This window comes from Urocitellus parryii, chromosome 10, assembly GCF_045843805.1.
Source record: "Urocitellus parryii isolate mUroPar1 chromosome 10, mUroPar1.hap1, whole genome shotgun sequence".
In the NCBI taxonomy this organism is placed as follows: domain Eukaryota; kingdom Metazoa; phylum Chordata; class Mammalia; order Rodentia; family Sciuridae; genus Urocitellus; species Urocitellus parryii.
The window spans coordinates 114,379,458-114,402,944 of record NC_135540.1 but is presented as its reverse complement, the minus strand read 5'-3'; the positions used below and the strand labels follow the sequence as shown (position 1 = coordinate 114,402,944).

The following is a 23,487-nucleotide window of genomic DNA, read 5'->3' as shown; positions in this document are numbered from 1 at the left end:
ATCAGCCTTGCTAAACTATCTGATTACTAATGTATAGATTCTTTTGGATTTTGTATTCACACAAAAATCTATAAATAGTGGTAGTTCTGTATTTTCATGTCCTATTCTTAACAACTTTTTCTTCCTTTTCAAGTCTTAATGTGCTGGGTATGACCTCTACAACAATGGAATATGGAAGTGGTGATAGCAGAAATTCTTGTTTTATTTCTGATTATAAAGGGAAAACTTTCTGCAAGTTCGTAATTGTGAGGGTTTTTGTTTGTTTGTTTTTGATAAGTGTTTTTATCATTTCCATTTTATTTCTAGTTTGTGTAGAGTTGTCATAACTGGGATGTTGGCTTTTCAAATGCTTTTTCAGTATACATTGAGTTGATTATATGATTTTTCTTTATTGTCAGGAATTACAGTGATTTCCAAATGTTAATACAATCTTGTATTTTAAAAATAAATTGATGCATTATTCTTTTTCTGTGTAACTTTGATATTTGGTAACCTATCACTCATATAATTTTTTTATCTCTACTTTAAAATTTTATTTAGGAAAGTTGCATGTGTTTTCATTAGTGAAACAGGACTGTAATTTTCCTTTTTCTTTCTTTGTGGTTCTGGGGATGGAATCCAGGGCCTTGAATATGCTAGGAAAGTGTTCTTCCACTGAGGTATACCTCCTGCCTAGATATTTTTTTTTCTTTGAATGTCTTTATTAAGGTTTTGGTATCAAGCTTAGGCTAACTTCATAAAATGAACTTAGAAGTCTTTTCCTCCCACCCTCCCTTTCTCTTGCTTTCCTTCTTCCTTCCCTTCTTTCTTTCTTTTCTTCCTTATGTTGTCCAGGTTGGTCTTAAACTCAAATTCTTGGACTTAATCTATCTCCCCGCCTCAGCTTCTGGACATGCCTGCTTGGGCTGAGATTTATCATCCCCCTCCCCCTGCCCCATTACTCAGAATTGAACTCAGGGGGATTATACCACTGAGCTACATCCCCAGCCCTTTAAAAATTTTTTGAGACCTTTTTTTTTTTTTGATATGGAGTCTTGCTAAGTTATCCAGGCGGGCCTTAAACTTGTGGTCCTCCTGTCACAGCCTCCCGAGTAGATGGGGTTACAGGTGCATGCCCAATGTCATCTTAATTTTGATTGCCTTTTGTGTATTTTTGTTTTCTATTTGCTCTTTTGTTTTTATTCTGTATAGTTTTTTTTTTAATTTGATTCACTGTTTTTATCCTAATTGCTTGGGAATAATGGATGCTTCTATCATTGATTTTTTTCAGTCATTTTTCTTTTCTAATATACATGTTTTTACATATTGTCTTTGTGCCTGACTTTACAATATCTTAACCTGTGGTATACAACTAAAGTATTTGGTTTAAAATATTTTGTAATCAACATAGTGAATTCTTCCTTGACTCACTTATAGAGTTGTACTTAATTAACTTTCAAGCAATTGGGTTCTGATTATTATAATTATTATTTAAATTATATTTTTGCTGCTGATTTCTAGCATGATTTCATGTGCAGTTGAAAATAAAGCGTATACTGTGGTTATTTGGGTGCAGTGTGTGTATATATAAATTTTTTAAAAACTTAAAAAAAATTCTTGATGGACCTTTCTTTTATTCATTTATTTATATGTGGTGCTGAGAATCAAATCAAATGTTCAAGGCAAGCGCTCTACCACTGAGCCACAACCTCAGCCCAGTTTATCTATTAGTTTATTGAATAGATATTAAGTCTAGTTATATTTATTGCATGGCTCAACTCTATGTCCTTACTGTTTCTTCTTCTCTTTGCCCTGCCCCACTACTTCAGTTTCTCTGAATGGTATCCCTTTGTAAAAATATAGAATAAGATCACGACCAGGATACAAATATTAATATAGTCAAGATATAGTAATTCTTTAAGTGGCCCATTTATAGCCATTTCTCTTTTTCCTTTTATTTATTTTTTTTGGTAAGAGAGATTGAACCTAGGGGAGCTTAGCCACTGAGCCACATCCCCACCCCTTTTCATTTATTTATTTTTTTATTTTGAGACTTGGGGCCTCCTTAAGTTGCTGAGGCTGGCTTTTAACTTGTGGTCCTCTGCCTCAGCCTCCCAAATTGCTGGAATTCCAGGCATGCACCACTGTGCTCTGCCGATTTCTACTTTTCCCTCCCTCTCTTACTCCTTTTTGAAAGGCTTGAAATCACTAATCTATTCTCCATGTCTATAATTATGTAATTTCTAGAATATTATATAGGTGGAATCATTTAATATATGACCTTGTAGGGTTGGTTTTTTTACTCAGTATAATTCTCTGAAATTTTATATAGGTTAATGGATGTATCAGGTCTTTTTTTTTTTTTTTTTTTTATACTGACTGGTATTTCATGGAATAGATGTATCGTATTTGTTTTAACCAGTTACCCATTGAATGACATTATTATGAATAAAGCTGTTGTAAGCATTTGCCTGGAGTTTTGAGCTAATAAGTTTTTCATTTCTCAGGGATATAAATCCAGAAGTGCAACTTGTATGGTAGTTGTATATTTAATTTTTTAAGAAATTGCCAATGTTTTTAAAGTGACTATGCTATTTTACATTCCAATCAACAACATAGGAGGGATCTAGTGTCTCTGAAGCTTAGCCATTATTTGATGTTGTCAATATGTTTTATTTTAGCCAACCTAATAGGTAAGTAATATGTCATTATAGTTTCAATTTGCATTTATTAGTGGCCAATGACATCAAAGGTTGTTTATTTGCTCATTTGCCATTTGTATGCTTCTTTCATATAACATTTTCTCCTTTTTTACTGATTTTCTAGTTGAATTGTTTATTTTGGCTGTTAAATTTTCATAAGTTCTTTATGTATTCCAGATATTAGTTCCTTGTCATACATGTAATAAGTAAATATTCTCTCTCAAGTATGTAGCTTGTCTTTTTATCCTCTTGAGAGTTTTTTTTTTTCTTTTTTTAAAGGGATTTTTCATGGAGCAAATTTTTATTTTGAAGTGCAAATTATCAGTTTTTAATTTATTTTATTTTATTTTTTTTGTGGTGCTCAGGATTGAATCCAGGGCTTTCTACCTCTGAGCTACAGTCTCCCAGCCTTTTTTATTTTTTTATTTTGATGTAAGATCTCATTAAATTACTGAGGCTGGCCTCAAACTTGTGATCCTCCTGCCTGATTCTCCCAGTAGTTGGGATTATAGGCATGTGCCACAGCACCCCACTATTTCTTACATTTAAATCTGTGATCTATTTTGAGTTAATTATTCTGTAAAGTGTGAGACTTAGGTTAAGCTTTATATTTTTTGCCTCTAAGTATCTGCTTGTTCCAGTATCATTTATTGAAAAGGCTGTATATTTTCCATTGAATTTCTTTTGCACCTTCATCAAAAACCAGTTGGGCATATATATGTTGGCTGTTTTGAGGTTTTCTATTCTATTCCCAGATTTGTTACTCTGCTGATACCATACAGACTTGATTACTGTAGCTGTTTACGAACTCTTGAAATCAGGTCGATTGATCCCTTCCCACTCTATTCTTTTTCAAAATTGTTCTAGCTGTAGTTCCTTTTTCTTTTTTTAATATTTATTTATTTTTTTAGTTTTCAGTGGACACAAGTCTTTATTTTTTATTTGTATGTGGTGCTGAGGATCGAACCCAGCACCTCGCGCATGCCAGGCAACGTGCTACCGCTTGAGCCATAGCCCCAGCCCTGTAGTTCCTTTTTCTTATAAATTTTAGAATAATCTTGTCTATGTTTGTAAAAAAAAGTCTTGCTTGAGTTTTGATAGAAATTGTGTTAAACCTGTATATGAATATGGGAAGAATTGACATCTTTGCCATGTTGAGCATTTCAGTCCGTGAACATGCTGTCTTGCCATGAATTTAGATCTTTGTTTTTTTTTTATCCCTGTTTTGTAATTTTCAGCATAAAAGTTTTGCATTTCTTTTGTTAGATTTGTACTTAAGTATTTCATAGTTTTTTGGAGTGACTGTGAATATTCTGCAACCATGTACATTGCTAGGAGAGGTAACTGTTGTATTTTTTGTGTTCTTTCTTTCTTTTTGTCTTGCATCCTTGCTAAACTTATTTGTTGGATATTTTGTAGATTCCTCAATGACCACATCATCTGTTATTAGGGAGAGATTCATTCCTTCTTTTCTGATCTATATATGCTTCTTTTTTTTTATACCTTATTTTACAAGCTAGAACTTCTAGCAATATATTGAATAAAAGTGGTAAGAGTGAATATTCTTACTGTGTTCCTGATTTTAGGAGGAAAGCATTTAGTATTTTATCACTAGATATAATGTTAACTCTAGGGTCTTAAGTTTATTTTTTTTTTAAATTTTTTGGTGGATGGTGGTATTGGGGATCAAACCCAGGACCTTGCATAAACTAGGCAATCCCTTTACCCTTGAGCCAAATCTCCAAACTTTTAAAAAAATTTATTTTGAGGTAGGGTTTTGCTAAGTTATTCAGTCTCACCTTGAACTTGCTATCCTCCTGCCTCATTTACCATAGCAAGGATTATAGGCATGGGCCACCATACTACTACGGTTGGCCACCCAGCCAACTGTAGGTTTTTTGTAGATGTTATTTATCAAGTTGAGGGAAGTGCCCCTCTATTTCTGTTTTTTTTTTTTTTTTTTCTGGTAGGTTTTTTAAAAATTATGAGTGAATGTTGATTTTTGTCAGATTTTTTCCAATATTGATTGATATAGTTTAATTTTTATTCTTTAACCTGTTAATATTGTAGATTACACTAATTTTTAAATATTGAACCAGCTTTGCATCTTTGGAATAAACTTCATGGTATATAATTTTTAAAAACATATTGCTGAATTTTATTTGCTAATGTTTTCTTAACAATTTTGTATCTACATTTATGAGGGAAGTTGGTCTGTATTTTTTTGACTTTGTCTGGTTTTGGCTTTTTCTTTTTGATAGTGCTTGGGATCAAATCCAGGATCTCAGGTGTGCAGGGCAAGCTGTACCACCAAGTTACATCCCCAGCCTCTGGTTTTGGTATCAGGATAGTACTAACTTTATAAAATGAATTGAAAGTGTTCCTTCCTCTTATTTCCTAGGAGAGATTGTGTAGAAATCATGTTGAGTTTTCTTAAAAATGTTTGTTAGAGTTCTTCATTTAATACTGAGATATATGTGTGTGTGTGTGTGTATTTAGTTTTAAAATTGTGAATTAAATTTAACTAAAAATTATGGTTTTTTTTTTTTCCCCCGCTTCTTTTTTGGTACCAGGGATTGAACCAGGACTCCTTGACCCCTGAGCCACATCCCCAGCCCATTTTTAGTTTTTATTAGGAGTCAGGGTCTCACTAAATTGCTTAAGGCCTTGCTAAGTTACTGAGGCTGGATTTGAACTTATGATCCTCCTGCCTCAGCCTCCTGAGCTCCTGGGATTATAGGCATGTGTCACCACACCTGGTAAATTATAAGTCTTTTATCTATTGAGTGTGTTACGGTAGACTGGACTTCTGTGTGTATAAATGTTTGTAGTTTACTAGTCTGCTGATATCTTCAGGGTCTGTAATGATATTCCATTTTTAACCCTAATATTGATAATTTGTGTTTTCTCTCTTTTAGCTAGAGGTTTGTGGATTGTATTTATTTTAATTAACTAGTTTGTACTTCTAAAATTTGATTTTCTCTGTTGTTCTCCTGTTTTCGTTGCTTTCTTTTCATTTCCTTCTATTTTTTCTAGGTTCTTGTGATGGGGGCTTATCTGTTGATTTAAGGTGTTTCTTCTTTTCTAACGTATGCATTTAGCACTATACATTTCCCTTCATCACTGCTTTAGCTGTGTGCTGCAAATTTCAATATAATGTATTTTCATTTTCATTCAGTTCAGCGTATTTAAAATTTTTTTCTTTACACTCATCTTTGATCCATGGATTATTTAGAAGAATATTAGTTTCCAAATTGGAGATTTTTCTGTTACCCTTTGACTTGTTGACTTCTAGTTTGATTCTATGTGGAGAACAAATTGTATGCTTTCAGTTATTTTAAATTTGGTAAGATTTGTTATGTAGCTTAGTTATGGTTTGTCTTGGTAGATGTTCTGTGGGCATTTGAAAAGAATATATATTCTGCTGTTGTTGGGTGGAATGTTCTAGAAATGTTGATTAGATTTCTTAATTGTTGGTATTGTTGAATTCTGTATCTTTGGGATTTTCTGTCTAATTGTGTAAATTGTTACTGGAGCAGTATTGAATCAGTGAATTTGTCTTTTTTTTTTTTCAGTTCTATCAGTTTTTTCTTTATCTTTTTGGTAGCTCTCTTATTGAGTATGTGGACATTTAGGCTTGCTGTGTCTTCCTGGTGGATTGATCCTTTATCATTATTTCCCTACTCTTTTTTCTGTCTCTGGTAATTTCTTTGCATTCTACTTATATCTAAGATATAAAAGTGTAATTTTATTTAATTTTAATTAATTTAAATTTAAATAGGCACATGTGGCTGGTGGCTGCCATATTGACAGTGCAATTCTGGAAGGTGGAGAGCCTATGACACAAATTTAATTAAAAGGTAAATTTTATAGTATGTTAGAAGGTGACAAGGGCAATGGGTGGTCAGCAGGAAGGGAGGAGATTGGGGCAGAGGGAGTTGGGTATTTGATTTTCAATTGGACAATTAGAAAAAAATCATTGAATATGATACTTGAACAGAGACTTGAAGGAAGTGTGGGAGTTAGTAATGCAAATGTCTGGGAAGAGTAAATTAAGAGTCAGCAGGGAGGTAAGCCATTGAAAGAACTTTAGCTTTTACTCCAAGTGACATGGAGAACAACTTGAATTTAAAACAGATCCTGATTCAATTAGACTTAGGTTGTCTAAAGATCATTCTGGCAGGTAGGTTGAAAATAGACTTTAGGGGACAAGGGTGCTAACCAGTTAGGACAAGAATCCTAATTAGTTAGGAGACAAAAATGGTAGATGATGGTAGTTAGACCAGAGAGTGGATTTTGGGGAAAATATGTTAAATCTGAAGTGTTTATTGACTACATCCAAGCAGAGAAAACAAGTAAATTCTCTGTAGTTTTATTCCCAATACATGAGTCACTGCCCTTGTGGAGCTTACACTTTACTGGATTGTGGATAGTAAACACAATATTAATAGAACATAAGCCATGTTAGAAGATTAGTCTTAGGCAAAAAAAAAAAAAAAATCAACAAGAGAAAGGAATTAGAGGACTTGAGTTTCTGAGGTGGTAACATTTGAGTAATGATAAGAAGGTGGTGAGGAAATATATAAGTACCTGGGGTAAAAAGTAGTTATTAGGAACCAAGGTGTAAATGTTCCTATTTGGGAGCATGGCTGATGTATTTGAAGAAAAGCAAGGATGCTAAGTGTGCTGGAATGGCATGAGCAAGGGAAGGAGGATCTGGAGATGACAGTACAGAGGTAACAATTGTCTGGGTTAAGGCCATTTTAAGGGCTTTGCTTTCATCTTGAGACAGGAGGCTGGTGGATAGTGTAGGAGAAAAGGGGTATGATCCAGCCTAGGGTTTAACTGAGCCACTCTGCCTGCTGTGCTAAGTAGACTGAAGGGACAAGAGTGGAAGCAGGGAGATTGATTTGTCTGATTAATTCAGGAGAGAGTCTGAGATAGCTGAATCTAGGGTGGTAGCAGTGGAGATGGTAAAGAATGATCATATCCTGGATACATTTTGTGGGTTGTATTTGGCAAAATTGGCTTACCAGTTGGATGTGGGATGAGAGGAATCAAAGATGATTCCAAGATTTATGACATGAGCAATTAGAAGGATAGAGTTACATTAACAGAGATGGGAAAGACTGGGAAGAACAGGTTCAAAGGGTTTGATCAGGAACTCAGTTTTGGACATGTTTAGTTTATGATGCCTATTAGACATCTGAGTGTAGATTCAATAGGCATCATAATTGTATTTATGGATGCCGTTTTATGTGTTTAAATGAAATAATGGTATTAAAACAGTGTAGTCACTGTGTTTCACACAGTGTATTCACTGTTCTGAAATACATTATGTTTGTTAATATCTTAATTTTTATTTAACATGTTCCATTCTGGAAAAACTGAAATATTTTGGACAGAGAAATTGTTTGACTATTTTTTGGCTTTGCTGCCAGAGTCGATGGTACTTTCTTAGCATTAAATAATAATGTCATTCCAGTTTTAGAAATATAACTACATAGCCTGAGTGTTTTTACTTGCTTTCTATTTTAGGTCCTATTACCACTGGATTGTGCAAGATTTTTAACGCTATTTTCTTTGAATTATGATTTAATATCAAACATCTTAAATTTTTTTAAAAAAGGGAAAAATTTTAGTTTTGGAAGTCAGAATGCCAAGGAAAAGGAAAAATCTTGGGGGAAATCCTATTCGGAAGACTGCAAACTCTAAGGAAGTTGTCGTATCCAGTCTTGCTAGTCATGAGGAGTCAACCACTACCCTTCCTTCCGTGTGTGAGACAAACACTGATCAGGAAGAACTCTTCACCAGTATCTCAGAGATGTTTTCTGATCTGGATCCTGATGTAGTGTATTTGATGCTTTCTGAATGTGATTTCAAAGGTGAGAAAAAGTTCAGTTTGAACCCTTTGCGTCTTATAAGAAGACTTCATATATATGCCATATAGTAAAGTAACTGTCCTATTTCCCTTTTGTTCATCATTTTCTAAGCACCTGCCATGGGCAAGGTACTACGTTTGGTATTATGAGGAATAAGAAGAAGAATAAAGCAAAATTTTTCCTCTTAAGAAATGCACAGTTCTAGATGTAAGATGCATGTATAGATATCATTCTTCATTTTATTTTTTAATCTTTCCTTTAGAACCGGTTGGCACTGTTGACATTTTGGACTGGATAACTCTTCATTGTAAATGGTTCTGCTGTGTATTATAGGGTGTTTAGTAGCATCCCTAGCCTATACTCACTAGATGCCAGTAGCACCCCAACCCCTAGTTGTGACAATCACAAATATTTCCCTATGTTGTCATTTGTCCCCTGGGAGACAAAATTATATGTGGTTGAGAGCCAGTGTCTCTGTCATGAAGACAGAGATTTTAAAAACTTTTTATTTTTCTTTTATATTCCTAACCCCTGAAATAGCAAATGACCCATAATAGAAGTTAGCAGAGATTTATTGAGTGACTAGGTAATTGTTTATAATTATAGAAATAAGAGCTGATTAATAAGAATTGAGGCAAGTAGTGTTGTTTCAGAACATTGGCTTTGGACTCAAGAGGCCTGGGTTTCAATTCAGTTCTGCTGACCTCTCAAGTCTTTTGTTTTCTAATCTGTTAATAAAAAAATAATAGCATATATCTTATAGGACTTTTTGGTTGAAGACTGAGTTTTTTTTCTTGGTGAAGTCTTAGTAAATTATTTAGAAGTATGTTTGCAGACCGAGGGACTGTATAAAGTTGACTGGATGAATAAATGACTTGATGATATTTAGTATTGTTATTGACCATGATTAGTATAAAATGAAGATTTGAAGGTTTTGATAATACATGATATACTTCCATTTTTAGTCATTGTGTGAACTGTGATGTGAGCATATTTTACCTATTCTATTTTGGTATGTGTGCAGAAAACCAGGTTTCTACAACACACTTGGTGCTCAGAAATGATGGTGTGTAGTTTTGTAAGTGACTTTAACATTTATTTCCTAATTTTGGTGTCTTTAAAATTTGTTGAATATACATTAACATAGGAGCAGGAAACCATAAGAAAACTATATATCTTAACAAATAACTTATTTCTCTTTTCAGGATCTTCTGAGGACCTTGTTATAAACATTTGATATTTTCAGTAGTTTGAATAATAGCATTGATGACATTTTATATTCTGCTTTTTAAACTTAATATGACATAAACAGTTTTTCAGTGTTCTACAACCTTTTGTTTATTTTCAGCAGTTTTCCAGGACTCCAGTGAGGAATTGTGCTGTAACTTATTTATCTAAGTTTCTCATGAATAATTAACATTGTGAAGAACACCTTGGTAAAAATAGCCTCTTTCTTTCTTTTGGCTTTTTTTTCTTAGTCCCAAAATTTTGTTTTCTGCGTCACAGGGTAAGAGCAGTTTTCGACTCTTGGATACACTGCTTAAATTGCCCACCAATGAGGTATGCAGGTTTGTAATACCACTGGCACTGAATAAGTGTAGCCCTTTCACTACAGCCTCTTCAGCATTATGTAGAATTGTTTTAAGATTTTGATAGTAATAAATTGTACCTTAATTTGTGTTTTTTTATAAAGAGAAATAGTAAACATTTTTATAGATGAGTTTTCATTAATTCTTATTCTTATATTTATTGTTCATTCATATTTTTGTTTGTTTTTCTACTATAGTTTAAATTTTTTCAAACACTCTGTTTAAGACTTTTCTTTTTGTTTGATAATGATCTATGTTGGTTTTGTATTTTTTTTTACTTAATGCTGTTTTTTTGTTGTTGTTATATACATGCTAGTTTTTTAAGTTAATCTTTTTTGGTTTTTCTATCATGTAGATTTTTTTCATAGAAATACCTCTTATATTTGCTTTCTTTTTCTTTCTTTCTTTCTTTCTTTTTTTTTTTTTTCCCTTTTTTCCATTTTTAGGGCTTCTTGCCTTTGTAGTATTGATGTGATTTCCTGATTGATCCTTCTGCCAGGTTTGCCCCCTCCAATCCCTCTTTGTTTTTCTTCTTAAGGGAACATTAATTGGGTGCTTACTAGGTGCCAGTCCTTGTGCACAGCACTATTTCATGGATTATCTCATTTAGTCCTCACAACAACCTATGAGGTAGGTACTTTTATTATCCCAATATTACAAATGAGAAACTTGAGGCTTAGGGAAGCTAATTACTTGTTCAAAGTGATGTAGCCAGCAAGTAGGAATTTAAATGCCGGTGTTCTGACTCCAGACCAGAGCTGTTACCTGCTGTGCTGTGCCATTTCCACATTAATCTTCTTTAAAACAAATCAAGGAAAAAAAAAAAAAACTTCAAAAAAAAATTTCAAAAAAAACACAAAAAACAGAAAACCCCAAAACAAAAACAAACCCCAAATTTTAGATGCTTAAAAGTTTTTCTTGTGGTGCTGGGAATCAAATCCAGGGTTAATGCATCTAAACAAGTGTTCTACCATGACCTACATCCCCATTCCTAAATACTTAAAAATTCTAATGGTTGCTCATTTGTTATTACAAAAAGAGCTCAGCATTGGAGTCAGACACACCAGTCCTGGCTCTGTCACTTTTTATCTGTGTGACTTGAGCTGAGTTGGTATACTTTTTTGAGCTTCATTGTCTTCATCTATTTCCATAGATGTCTTCATAATACCTCATAGTATTCTTCGAGGATTCAGTGAGGTGATTTGTATAAAACTTCTAGCCCAAATGCTATGACTATCAGTTTCTTTTCAAGTTCCCTTAAAAAATAAAATTAATATTTCTTAGCATGCCATATAAGACCCTTCTCAATTTTATCCCATCTCCCTTTGCAGTTTTATCTTCTTTTCTTTTCAACCATACATATTGCTGAGTACCCACTCTCTCCAACCAACTTCTCTCAATACTTTAAACATGCTTTGTATTTTCAACCTTGGCTTACCTTTTCCTCCCATTTGGCAAACTGCTTTTTAATCTTCAAGTGCCAGTTCACATATCCCTTTATGTAAAATCTTTCTTTACTTTTCTGAACACTGCTGTGACATTTGTACACTCTCAAAACAATGCATTATTTAATTTATAGTATGATATAATTATTTTCTAATGTAATTATCTTCAGTCTCCATTAAACTGCAAAATCCTCTGAAGTAGTGAAGACTCTTATTTGTTTTTTTAAAAAGTATTTCTGATATGTAGTACATGCTCATAAAAATTTTTTTGTATTAAGTGAAATTTGTAGTATGGTCTTTATAAATTAGACTTACTAGAATATGTACTTAAATATGCAATACTTAAAATAACATGCAATAGGTAATTGTTGAATAAATCAACTGAATTTAAGACCTTTATAAATAACCCTAACGTATACTATTCCACATATTTATACTTTTACTCAACAACTTAATTGAAGACTATATACTGGATGATAGTTTAGTATTATTTGTCTGAAAGAACAGCATTGCATGTCTCTTATTAAAACTTCTTCAGTAATGCAGTTTTTGTTAAAAATTAATTTCTAAAAGATGACTTGAATATATATAAATTTCTCTATATTCCTTTCAAGGGAAAATCCAGTATTTTCCTTGGATTTTAATAAAGTTATGTCTTACTTTTTCAACATCTATATGTATTTTTTTGTTGTTATTGTTGTTGTTCTTGTTGTACAGTTGAAAATGCCATGGATTGTCTATTAGAATTGTCTGCCTCTGATGCCAAGATAGAAGAATCATCTTCACAAAGCTTTGTTGCTTCTGAGAACCAGCCAGTTGAAACAGGAAGTGAAATAATGGAGAAGTGTCCTCTTGAAGAAGAGAGTGAAGATTCGAAGATGGATTCATTTCTGGATATGCAGCTGACTGAAGACTTGGATTCCTTAATACAGAATGCTTTTGAGAAATTGAACTCTTCTCCTGATGACCAAGTATACTCATTTTTGCCTTTGCAAGATGTTAATAGTTTTAATGACCCAAGTAAATTTATAAATTCACATTCAAGTAATACGGCTCCTGTCCATTGTATGCAAAATATGGATTCCAACAGTGAGAATTTAGAAAATTCTGTCTCTACAGTAAGTTCAAACCCATTAACTTCACATTCAGTTTTGAATGGGTCCAAAAGTTTTATAAAGGATAACACTTTGGCTTTAGAAGATGATTACCAAGAAGATTCTCATCTCAGTAGTTCTTTAAATCCAACAAATGACTCTATCGTGGGTTGTAGTAATCTTAATCAGAGACAGAGCGACCTTTTAGAATCTGAGCGTGTTGAGGCTCAACTTTCCGAAGCCCCTGTAAATTTGAATGCTAACGAACCTCAAGCTTCTTTAAACCTTCCTGTGCAAAATTCAGGGTGTGATTTGCCAGATACTGGTGGGAATCAGAGGTCTACTTCTGTCTCTGATATTTTTGTACCTTCTGAAGGGTTCAATTTCAAGCCACACAAACATACTGAACTACCACCAAAGGGGAAGGATATGAATTACTGCCCAGTACTTACCCCTCTCCCTTTACTGCTTCCTCCTCCTCCACCTCCACCAATGTGGAATCCAATGATTCCTGCTTTTGACCTCTTTCAAGGAAGCCATGGGTTTGTGGCTCCTGTTGTAACCACAGCTGCACACTGGAGACCTGTCAACTACACATTTCCACCCTCGATCATTTCTCACACTTCCCCAACGAAGGTATGGAGAAACCAAGAGGGAACAAGTGCTTATCAAGTACAAGAAACTCCTGTTTCTCAAGTTGTAAGAAAGAAGACAACATCATATGTTGGACTAGTTCTTGTTCTTCTCAGAGGCCTTCCGGGATCAGGAAAATCTTTTTTGGCGAGGTACGAGGTTTCAATTGAATTCTAAGAAGTATTATGCATGATTCTGAACAGATAATCTGAATATGCAAAATGCTTTGCTTGATGGAGATGTTTATTAACTCCTAAGGTATTTTTTTTTCCACTTGTTTTTTTGAACTTTGTAGCTAATAACACTATTTTCTCTAGAAATTTTTATTGGAAAATTTCCTCTCAGAATACCTTTGAGAGAATAGAAGAAAAAATTAAGATGGTTACAATATATTTTTTAATAGCTTTTTATTTATTTATTTTTATGTGGTGCTGAGGATAGAACCCCAGGGCCTCACGTGTTCTAGGCAAGTGCTCTACCACTGAGCCACAACCCCAGCCCTGGTTCCAATATTTTGACCTTGTGAAATAAACAGGAATAACTTTGTGTGGAGGAGAGTTAATTTGAGTGGGAGAAAGATGAGTTCAACTTTGATCATGGAGTTAAACAACCATGATTAATTTTGCATTCATGGAAAGGAAGTCTTTTTTTTAATTTTTAATTTTTTTTATTAGTTGTTCAAAACATTACAAAATTCTTGGCATATCATATTTCATACATTTGATTCAAGCGGATTATGAAAAAGGAAGTCTTAAATACATGAATTCTACTGGTAGTTGGGAGTCTGAGATTCTAGTATGTTGTTAAATTATATTTTTAGAAATGTGTGATTTCAAGGTAGAGCATAAGAGATGAACAATGGTAGTAAAAGAACTTCAAATTTTCTGTGATTTATTTATTGCAAAACAGTACTCTCAACTATTTTCTCATATCCGTTTTTGTTCATTTTGTAGTTAGGAGGTGTGTGCCTTGGCTTGGGTGATCAGAGTCAATGTTAGAAGTAGCCTTTTATGGTTCCAGTGGCACTCCTTCAAGAGTACTGTTTTCTCTGAGTACAATGGTGCATGCCTATAATTGAATTGGGAGGCTGAGGCAGGAGGATTGCAAGGCCCTAAGCAATTCATTGAGACCCTGTCTCAAAATAAAAAATAAAATGGGCTGGGGATATAGCTCAGTAGTTAAGCACTCCTCAGTTCAATCCCTGGTACCAAAAAAAGTACTATTTTCTTAGTTCCTTTTCCCTTCCCTTAGCTTTTTTAAAAATATCTTTATTTATTTATTTATTTTTTATGTGATGCTAAGGTTTGAACCCAGGGCCTCACGTGTGTGAGGCAAGCACTCTACCACTGAGCTACAGCCTCAGCCCTTTCCTTAGCTTTTAAATGGCAAGAGATTTATTCCTAACATTTTATTTGCCTATGCTTTTTTTCTTTCCAAGTTTTTCATTGTTTACCCTCTTTTCTTGGGAGGGTCTTTTCTGTTTGGTCCTGGGTACATTTAGTCTTAGTGAGTATGCATAGTTATCTGTGGAATGTGTTTTATTAGCTCATTTCAGTTGTTTTTCTTTTTTTATTTTTTAAATATTTATTTTTTAGGTGTAGATGGACACAACACAATGCCTTTATTTTTATGTGGTGCTGAGGATCGAACCCGGGTCTTGCCCGTGCTAGGCGATCGCTGTACCGCTGAGCCACAATCCCAGCCCTCAGTTGTTTTTCTTTTGAAGTAAAAAATGTTTCTTTTATTGTGGGAACTATAATTACAGGCAAATATAAGCTATATAAACCTTGGGAGATTGAAAATTAACAAAACCTGAAGTTTGAGTTGGAAAGGAATAAAAAAAGAGGGACAGAATTAATTACTGTTGTAACAGAACATTAAAATGGGCCGGGTTTCAGTTTTGGTGCCTGGAGAGGTCACTAAGGCTAAGAATCAAATAATGTGCCATGTCCCAAAGTTTGGCACTGGATTCCTTTTGCAGAGCTTTTTGAAGGGAGTGGCACAAACCAGGTATTTTTTTTTTTTTGTATCCTGAGTACAAAAGAATGAATGTTGAAAGAGAAAGAGAAAACGGTTGCAGTGCTGTGGCATTTTCCCTCTGTCAACTTAGGGTTGCTGAGGGGGATGATGCTTTGAGGTCATCCCATGGTTAGTGAGAAGGTTTTTCCCTTTAGAGCTTGGTGGGTGTTTGCCGGGCTGAGGGGAAAGAGCGGGCCTGCAACATCTAAAGGCAGGAGGTTGTACAGGCCCTCAGCCCATTCACTTGTTTTTTGATAGCTTTTACTTGTCTGGACTTCAGTAATTTTCACATTTTTAAAAAATATTTTTTTTAGTTGTAGGTGGACAACAATACCTTTTATTTTATGTATTCATATTTATGTGGTGCTGAGGATGGAACCCAGTGCCTCACACGTGCTAGGCGAGCACTCTGCCACTGAGCTACAACCCTGACCCTAATTTTCACATATTTTATTCATGCATTTACAAATGTATTCTTCTGTAGATAAATCATGGGCTGTTCTCATTGACCTAACAAAATTAAAGCAATTTAATAATGCATATATTTCAGAAAGTCACAGCATTGTATATTGAGAAAGAAATTAGAATGAAGGACCGTATTTTAAAAGGTATAGAGCTGTGGGACAGGATTGTAGAACTAGATTTCAGAGGCTTTAAAATCAGAGGCAGCTATACTTTGAGAATGGGAAGAGAAAAAAGTGCTTGTCCCAATGTAGGAATATTATTTTTTGAATGAAGAGAGAAATAAGTGGGATAGTGTGGAGACATAGAAGCTGAGTTTTTTTCAGAGACAGAGCATTAAACTAGTATGTGAGCTCAAGAAAAATGAGGGGAAAAACAGGACTTTCAGATTTACTGGAAAGAGGGTCATGAAGGGATAAGTTAAACAATTTTGGGGGTGTGGTGGTGCACGCCTGTAATCCCAGCAGCTTGGGAGGCTGAGACAGAAGGATCGAAAGTTCAAAGCCAGCCTCAGCAACTTAGTGAGGCTTTAAATAATTTAGTGAGACCCTGCCTAAATAAAATATAATAAAAAAGGGTTGGGGATATGGCTCCGTGGTTATACGCCACTGGGTTCAATCCCCAGTACCAAAACAAACAAACAAAAACTCTCAAGCAATTTTGTTGTCCCATGAAGGTGGAAGATGGATTTAGAAGTTTTGATAATGAGTTAAGGGAAGGAGAGAAACTGGGGAATGATTGAAAGGGTTTTCAAAGTGTGGCTACAATTTTTGTTTCTTTTGGTGTGTGTATCTCAAATATATAGCAGGTAAATTCCAGAATTAGAAGAGGTGTTAGGAATAAAAAACCTACCCACAAAGCTATCTTAAGTTTGTATAATTTTACTTAACAGATTAAATTGATAATCTATTAATATGATATTTTGGATGTTTTGGGTATGCTTGTTTAATAGCAATATGCAGAGAGCTGTGCCTATTTTTCCTCCTCTTCATCCTTCTCCTCCTCTTTCTTATTGAGTATTGAACCCAGAGATGCTCTACCACTGAGCTACATCCCAGTCCTTTTTATTTTTTATTTTTGAGACAGTTTGAATTTGTGATCCTCCTGCCTCAGCCTCCCAAGTAAGTGGGATTATAGGCAAGTGCCACCATACCTGGCCATCTTCATCTACTTTTAAATATTACTTCTATCTTAGTACTTGCCTGCTTGAAATGACCTTCTTAAGGTGGGTGAAATAGATAATTGTGTATCAAGTGATCAGATAAGGGGAATGCTTGTGACTGAGCTCTGAAGCATTTTTAGTTGTCAGATATTCTTGGTAATTAAAAACGTACTAATCTTCAGACATTTATAGTTAATTATAATAGTTTTTATAACAAATATTTCTGAATATTACATAAGCAAACTGCCTTAGGCCGGTTTTATTGGGAATCAAACTTATGCTTAGAGGATTTTGGTATGATTTCTTTGAATATTACGATGTTTTCACTCTTGTAAATTGAGTAGTTAAATTTTTTATTTGAATTATGACTGTAAAAAGTAGGAGGGAGAATTTTGGAAGGAAAATTAATGAAAATAACTCCCTTTATCATTCACAGGACTTTGCAAGAGGATAATCCAAGTGGAGTCATTCTTAGTACTGATGATTATTTTTATATAAATGGACAGTACCAGTTCGATGTAAAGTACTTAGGAGAAGCACATGAATGGAACCAGAATCGTGGTAAGAATAGACATCAGATTCTGGGTAATATTAAGAGTAATAGAAAAAGAAAATTCACTTAGTGTTTGTATTTTGAAAAACTTTAAAGAATTTATAGTTATCTTTAATTTTGTAACTATATAATGCATATATAGTATTATATTAACATGCTTATGTTACATATTGCTTTAGTTAGCTTTTTTGGTCATTGTGATTAAGACACCTGACAAGAACAACTTAGTGGAGGAAATGTTTATTTGGGTCTCATGGTTTTAAAGGTCTCAGTCCCAGTCCATAGATGGTCAACTCCATCGCTCTGGGCCAAGAGGAGGCAACACATTGTGGGGAAGGCCCAGTGGAGGAAAGTTGCTCATCATGGCGGGAACAGGAAATGGGATGAGGGAGGTTCACAGGAAGAATAACCCTTCCAGGACATGCCTCCAGTGACCCACCTCCTCCAGCCATGCCCCATCTGCTACAGTTACCATCTAGTCATTCCATTTAAACTAGGATGGACTGATTAGGTCACAGATCTCATAAGGCAAGCATTTTACCTCTGAACATTCCTGAATTAATAGGAGCTTTTGGGCGGACATTGCATATCAAAAACATAGTATGTAGTAAGAGTTAAACAAGATACTTTTATTTCACAGGATTAAAATACCTTTCATAAATGCTTGAAATATTGTATGGCACATTTAAGTTTTATTTAATCCATAGGGATCTTGTCAGAAGTAAATCTACTTTTCTGCTTGAATCTCAGTAGCTCAAGGAGGTTACAGTATCTGGTATGCTTTGGTTCCTGTTTTCTTTTTTTTAATTTTTTTTTTTTGTTGTTTTAGGTGGACACAATATCTTTATTTATTTTTATGTGGTGCTGAGGATCAAACCCAGTGCCTTGTGCATACCAGGCCAGCGCGCTACCACTTGAGCCATATCCCCAGCCCCTGGTTCCTGTTTTCTAAAATGGAATTTGCCTTGTAACCATTGATTTTCCCTATAGTGGTTTAATTTTTATAGAGGATAGTCTAAAAATGGCTCTCTTCAAACAATCTAAAAGATGATCATAGGTGAAACTTTAGTTTCCTTTTTAGTACAGCAGCCAATTCACCGAAGGTGACTTTATTATTAAATGTTTAATGACTTGCATAATTTGAATTATGTGTGGGAATTTCTATTAACACATGCAGATGGTATTTTAGTTAGTTTTTCTTTTATAATAAATGCACTCTGAAGGTGATATTGAGTTTGGCATCCTTGGGCATTGTGAAGTTTTTACATATTCTTTCATGAGCTAAAAATTAAAGTGAGAACTCAGGAATATGAAATTATGAACACAGCTAAAAGTAAAAGAGGCAGTATAATGTACTGGGAATCAAGTCTGGATTTGCCAGTTACTAGCTGTGTAACCTGTACAAATTATTTATTTATTCCAAGGCCTAGTATCTTTGTCTATAAAAGAAGATGTTACTGGGTCAACATAGCCTTATTACACCAACAACCACAGCAATAATGATGATGAAGATGATGATGAAGATGAAGATGATGAAATAACACATTTATAACACAGGCTAAATTCTTTTTTTTGGTGGGGGAATACCAGGGATTGAATTCAGGGGGACTTGGCCACTTAGCCACATCCCCAGCTCTATTTTGTATTTTATTTAGAGACAGGGTCTCACTGAGTTGCTTAGTGCCTCTCTTTTGCTGAGGCTGGCTTTGAACTCATGATCCTTCTTTCTTGGTCTCCTAAGCCCCTGGGATTACAGGTGTGTGCCACTGCATCCAGCTACCCAAATTCTTTTAATATTTTTTAGTTGTAAGTGGACACAATACCTTTATTTTATTTATTTATTTTTATATGGTGCTGAGCATCAAACCCATTGCCTCATGCTTGCTAGGCAAGCACTCTACCACTGAGCTACAGCCCCAGCCCCCAAATTCTTTTAAGCAACTTTATTGGGATAAAAATCTATGGGTCTTACAATTCACTCAATTAAATTGGACTGTTTTAGTTAGCTTTTTCGCTGCTGCAACTAAAAGACCTGATCAGCACAATTGTAGAGGAGGAAAGTTTACTTGGGGGCTCATGGTTTCAGTGGTCTTAATCCATAGACATTAGACTCCATTCTTTGGGACTCTAGGTGAGGCAGAACATCATGGTGGAAGAGTGTGTCAGAGGGAAGCAGCTCACATGAGGTTTCATTGTGGTTTGATTTTCATTTCCCTGGTGGCTAAAGATCAGGAAGCAGAGAGAGGTCTTTACTTGCCAGATACAAATATATACTCCAAAGCCACACTTCCAATTCCTACCTCCTCTAGCTATACCCTACCACTTCAGTTACCACTTGGTGGTAATCCTGTGGGGATTAATTCATTGATTGGTTCAATACTCTCACAACCCAATCGTTTCTCCTTTGAATATTCTTGCATTGTCTCACACATGAGCTTTTGGGCAACACCTCACATCCAAACCATAACATGGACAATTTTAATTGTTTTTAGTAGAATTTAATATTCAAAGTTGTGTACCCATTACCACAATCAATTTTAGAGCATATTTATTGCCTCAAAAAGATTCTGTACTCATTAGCAGTCATTCCTTATTTTTTCTGTTTACCTTTTGTTTTTTAAAGTGTGTCTCGTTCTTGAGCACCGATGTTCTTTTTTTTTTTTTAACTTTGTTTTATTTATTTTTTTTATGTGGTGCTGAGGATGGAACCTAGTGCCCCTCACAGGTGCTAGTTGAGCATTCTACCAATGAGCCACAACTCCAAGCCTTCCACTTATTTTCTATCTTGATAGATTTGCCTATTCTGAATATTTCATATAAATTGAGTCATGTAGTAGTATGTGGTCTTTTGTGATTGGCTTCTTTTAGTTAGCATAATGTTTTCAAGATTCATCTATACTGTAGCATGTGTTAGTACTTTTTTTTTTAGTACTTCATTCTTAATAGCTAAGTTTCCATTATATGAATATGTCACATTTTATTCATCATTTTGTCAATTGATGGACATTTGTTTGTTGCTTCCTTTTGGCTATATTAACAATGCTGTTGTAAACATGCATGTCTGTGTCAAATCTTTTTAGGAATTTCTAGCCTGTTTTCCAAAGTAGCTGTTTCATTTCCATTGCCACTAATAGTTTTCAACTTCTCCATATCCTCACTAACAATGATTATTTGTCTTTAAAAAAATTTTTTTTTGTAGTTTTAGATGGACAGAATGCCTTTATTTTATTTGTTTATTTTTTTTATGTGGTGCTAAGGAACGAACCCAGTGCCTCATGCATACTAGGCAAGCGCTCTGCCACTGAGCTACAGCCCCAGTCCTATTATCTGTTTTTTTGATGATAGTTATTATCTGTTTTTTTGATGATAGTTATTTTGGTGATTGTGAAGGTATTTCATTGTGGTTTGTTTTTCATTTCCCTGGTGGCTAAAGATGTTGAACATCCTTTTGTGTATTTATTGGCCATTTGTAGTTTTGATTGGAGAAATGTCTGTTAATAGCCTTTGCCCATTTTAAAGTATTTGTATTTGTCTTTTCATTTTTTTTTCAAAAAGTCACATATGTGAGAGAGTGAGAGAGGGGAGAGAGAGAGAGAGAGAGAGAGAGAGAGAGAGAGAGAGAGAGAGAGAATTTTTAATATTTATTTCTTAGTTCTCAGCGGACACAACATCTTTGTTGGTATGTGGTGCTGAGGATCGAACCCGGGCCGCACGCATGCCAGGCGAGCGCGCTACCGCCCGAGCCACATTCCCAGCCCCCTGTCTTTTCATTATTGAATTGTAAGAGACTTGGCAGAACATTTAAAATTTACAAATAATTTTCTTGTAGATTTTCTTGTTGTGGTGCAGTGTTAATTTCCTGAATGGTCTAATTCTTTGAGAAAAAAGTTAGTTTCATAAAAAAATCCTTTACAATAGTATGTGATAGCTAGGCGTGGTGGCACATGCCTGTGATCCCAGAGCATTGCAAGTTCAAAGCCAATCCCAGCAATGTAGCATGGCCCTAAGCAACCTAGTGCCATCCTGTCTCAAAATAAAAAATAAAAAGGGCTGGGAATGTAGCTCAGTAGTTAAGCATCCTTTGATTCAGTCCTCAGTAAACAACCCCCCCAATAGTATATCATAATGTTTTCTTTATTTCAAATCATTACATATTTTATATGTATTTATGGGGTTTAAAAATATTTATTTTTTAGTTTTAGGTTGACACAATATCTCTTTTTTTTAGTTTTATTGATTTTATTTATTTTTTTAAATACAAGACAGTGGAATGCATTACAGTTCTTATTACACATATAGAGTATGTTCACACCAATTCATGCCTTTATACATGCACTTTTGTTTTTTTTCCTACATTACAATTCTTATTACACATATATACCACAATTTTTCTTATCTGTTTATACATAAAGTATGTTGACACCCAGTCATACATGTACTTTGGATAATGATATCCATCACATTCCACCACCCTTGCTAGTCCCTTGCCCCCTCCTTTTCCCTCCCACCCCTCTTCCCTATCTAGAATTCATCTAATCCTCCCATGCTCCCCCTCACTACCCCACTATGAGTCAGCCTCCTTATATCAGAGAAAACATTCGGCATTTGTTTTTGGGGGCTGGCTAACTTCGCTTAGCATTATCTTTTCTACCATCTTTTCATCCATTTACCTGCAAATGCCATGATTTTATTCTTTTGACACAATATCTTTATTTGTATTTTTATGTGGTATTGAGGATTGAACCCAGTGCCTCACGCGTGCTAGGCGAACACTCTACCACTAAGCCACAACCCCAGCCCTTTATAGGTTTTTGGGTACTTTTTAGAGACATATATGACGTTTGTTTGTTTGTTTTAGAATAATTTTAGATTTATCAAAAAGTTGGAAGGTTAGTAGAGAGCTTCTATATATATCCTTCAACCATTTTTGCTTGATGTTAACATCTTATATATAACTATGGTATATTCATCAAAACAAATTAATATTGGTACATTACTATTAATTAAACTCCAGACTTTATTTGGATTTTAACATTTCCACTAAAGTCCTTTTTTGTTCCCAAATCTAATATAGCGTACCATGTAGTTTTTATCTATTTATTTATTTTGATACCATAGATTGAACCCAGGGGCGTTTAACCATTGAGTCGTATTTCCAGCCCTTTCTATTTTTTATTTTAGACAGGATCTTGTTAAGTGGCTTAGGGCCTTGCTAAGTTGCTGAGGCTGTCTTTTTTTGAACTTTCAATCCTCCTATCTCAGCCTCCCGAGCTGCTGGGATCATGGATGTGCACCACTGTGTCCAGTCCATGTGTTTTTTTTTAGCATAATATAATTTTTTCTGATTACATAGCTTCAGTATTTATTATTCAATGTTGACTTGTACTTTAACTTTGCATGTTCTCAAAAGTGGTATTTAGAAGTCAAGTAGTGAGTAAAATTAGGTTATGTCTATGGTTTTCAAATTATGTAAACAAGATCAGATTTTTTAAAAATCAAGATAATACTTAATATTATTAAAGGTGATTTGTCATTTTCTATTGTATTTTTCAGCTAAAGAAGCATTTGAGAAGAAGATATCACCAATAATAATAGACAATACAAACCTACAGGCCTGGGAAATGAAGCCATATGTTGCTTTGGTTTGTACCATAAGTTATCTTAAGTTTAAAATAGTGTGTTTGGAAACATTGGAGGATATTAATTACCCAAGTAAATCTCAAGCCCTTGAGAATCTGAGGTTGTTCTTTCTCTAACTGAGCTTTCTGGTTATTGGTAAAATAAGAAAAATAGCACAATCAATTCAGCTGGGTTTTTCCATAAGCTAGTAAATTTATTTAATTTTTAAATTCTGTAATTCAGATGTTAATTTCTGAGATTGTTTTTTTGTTTTGATATATTTTATGAAAAGATCATGTTTATTAAATTACAAATTAACTAAAAACTAACTTTTTTAGCTATTCTGAG

At 34.5% G+C, this 23,487-nt stretch overlaps 1 protein-coding gene across 2 annotated transcripts in view; it reads left to right on the top strand.

Moving 5' to 3' along the window:
• Nucleotides 1–23,487, top strand: part of N4bp2 (NEDD4 binding protein 2) — a 71,362-nt gene that overhangs the window by 12,999 nt on the left and 34,876 nt on the right. Inside the window, exons 1-5 of one of the 2 annotated variants that reach the window (XM_077803316.1) lie at nucleotides 8,479–8,566; nucleotides 10,691–10,782; nucleotides 12,315–13,476; nucleotides 17,404–17,528; nucleotides 23,074–23,162. In XM_077803316.1, coding sequence (XP_077659442.1) covers nucleotides 12,326–13,476; nucleotides 17,404–17,528; nucleotides 23,074–23,162 — 1,365 coding nt within the window. In that variant the 5' untranslated portion in view covers nucleotides 8,479–8,566; nucleotides 10,691–10,782; nucleotides 12,315–12,325. Of the gene's footprint in view, nucleotides 1–8,310; nucleotides 8,567–10,690; nucleotides 10,783–12,314; nucleotides 13,477–17,403; nucleotides 17,529–23,073; nucleotides 23,163–23,487 lie in introns of those variants that run through there. The other variant, XM_077803315.1, reaches the window with a different exon arrangement.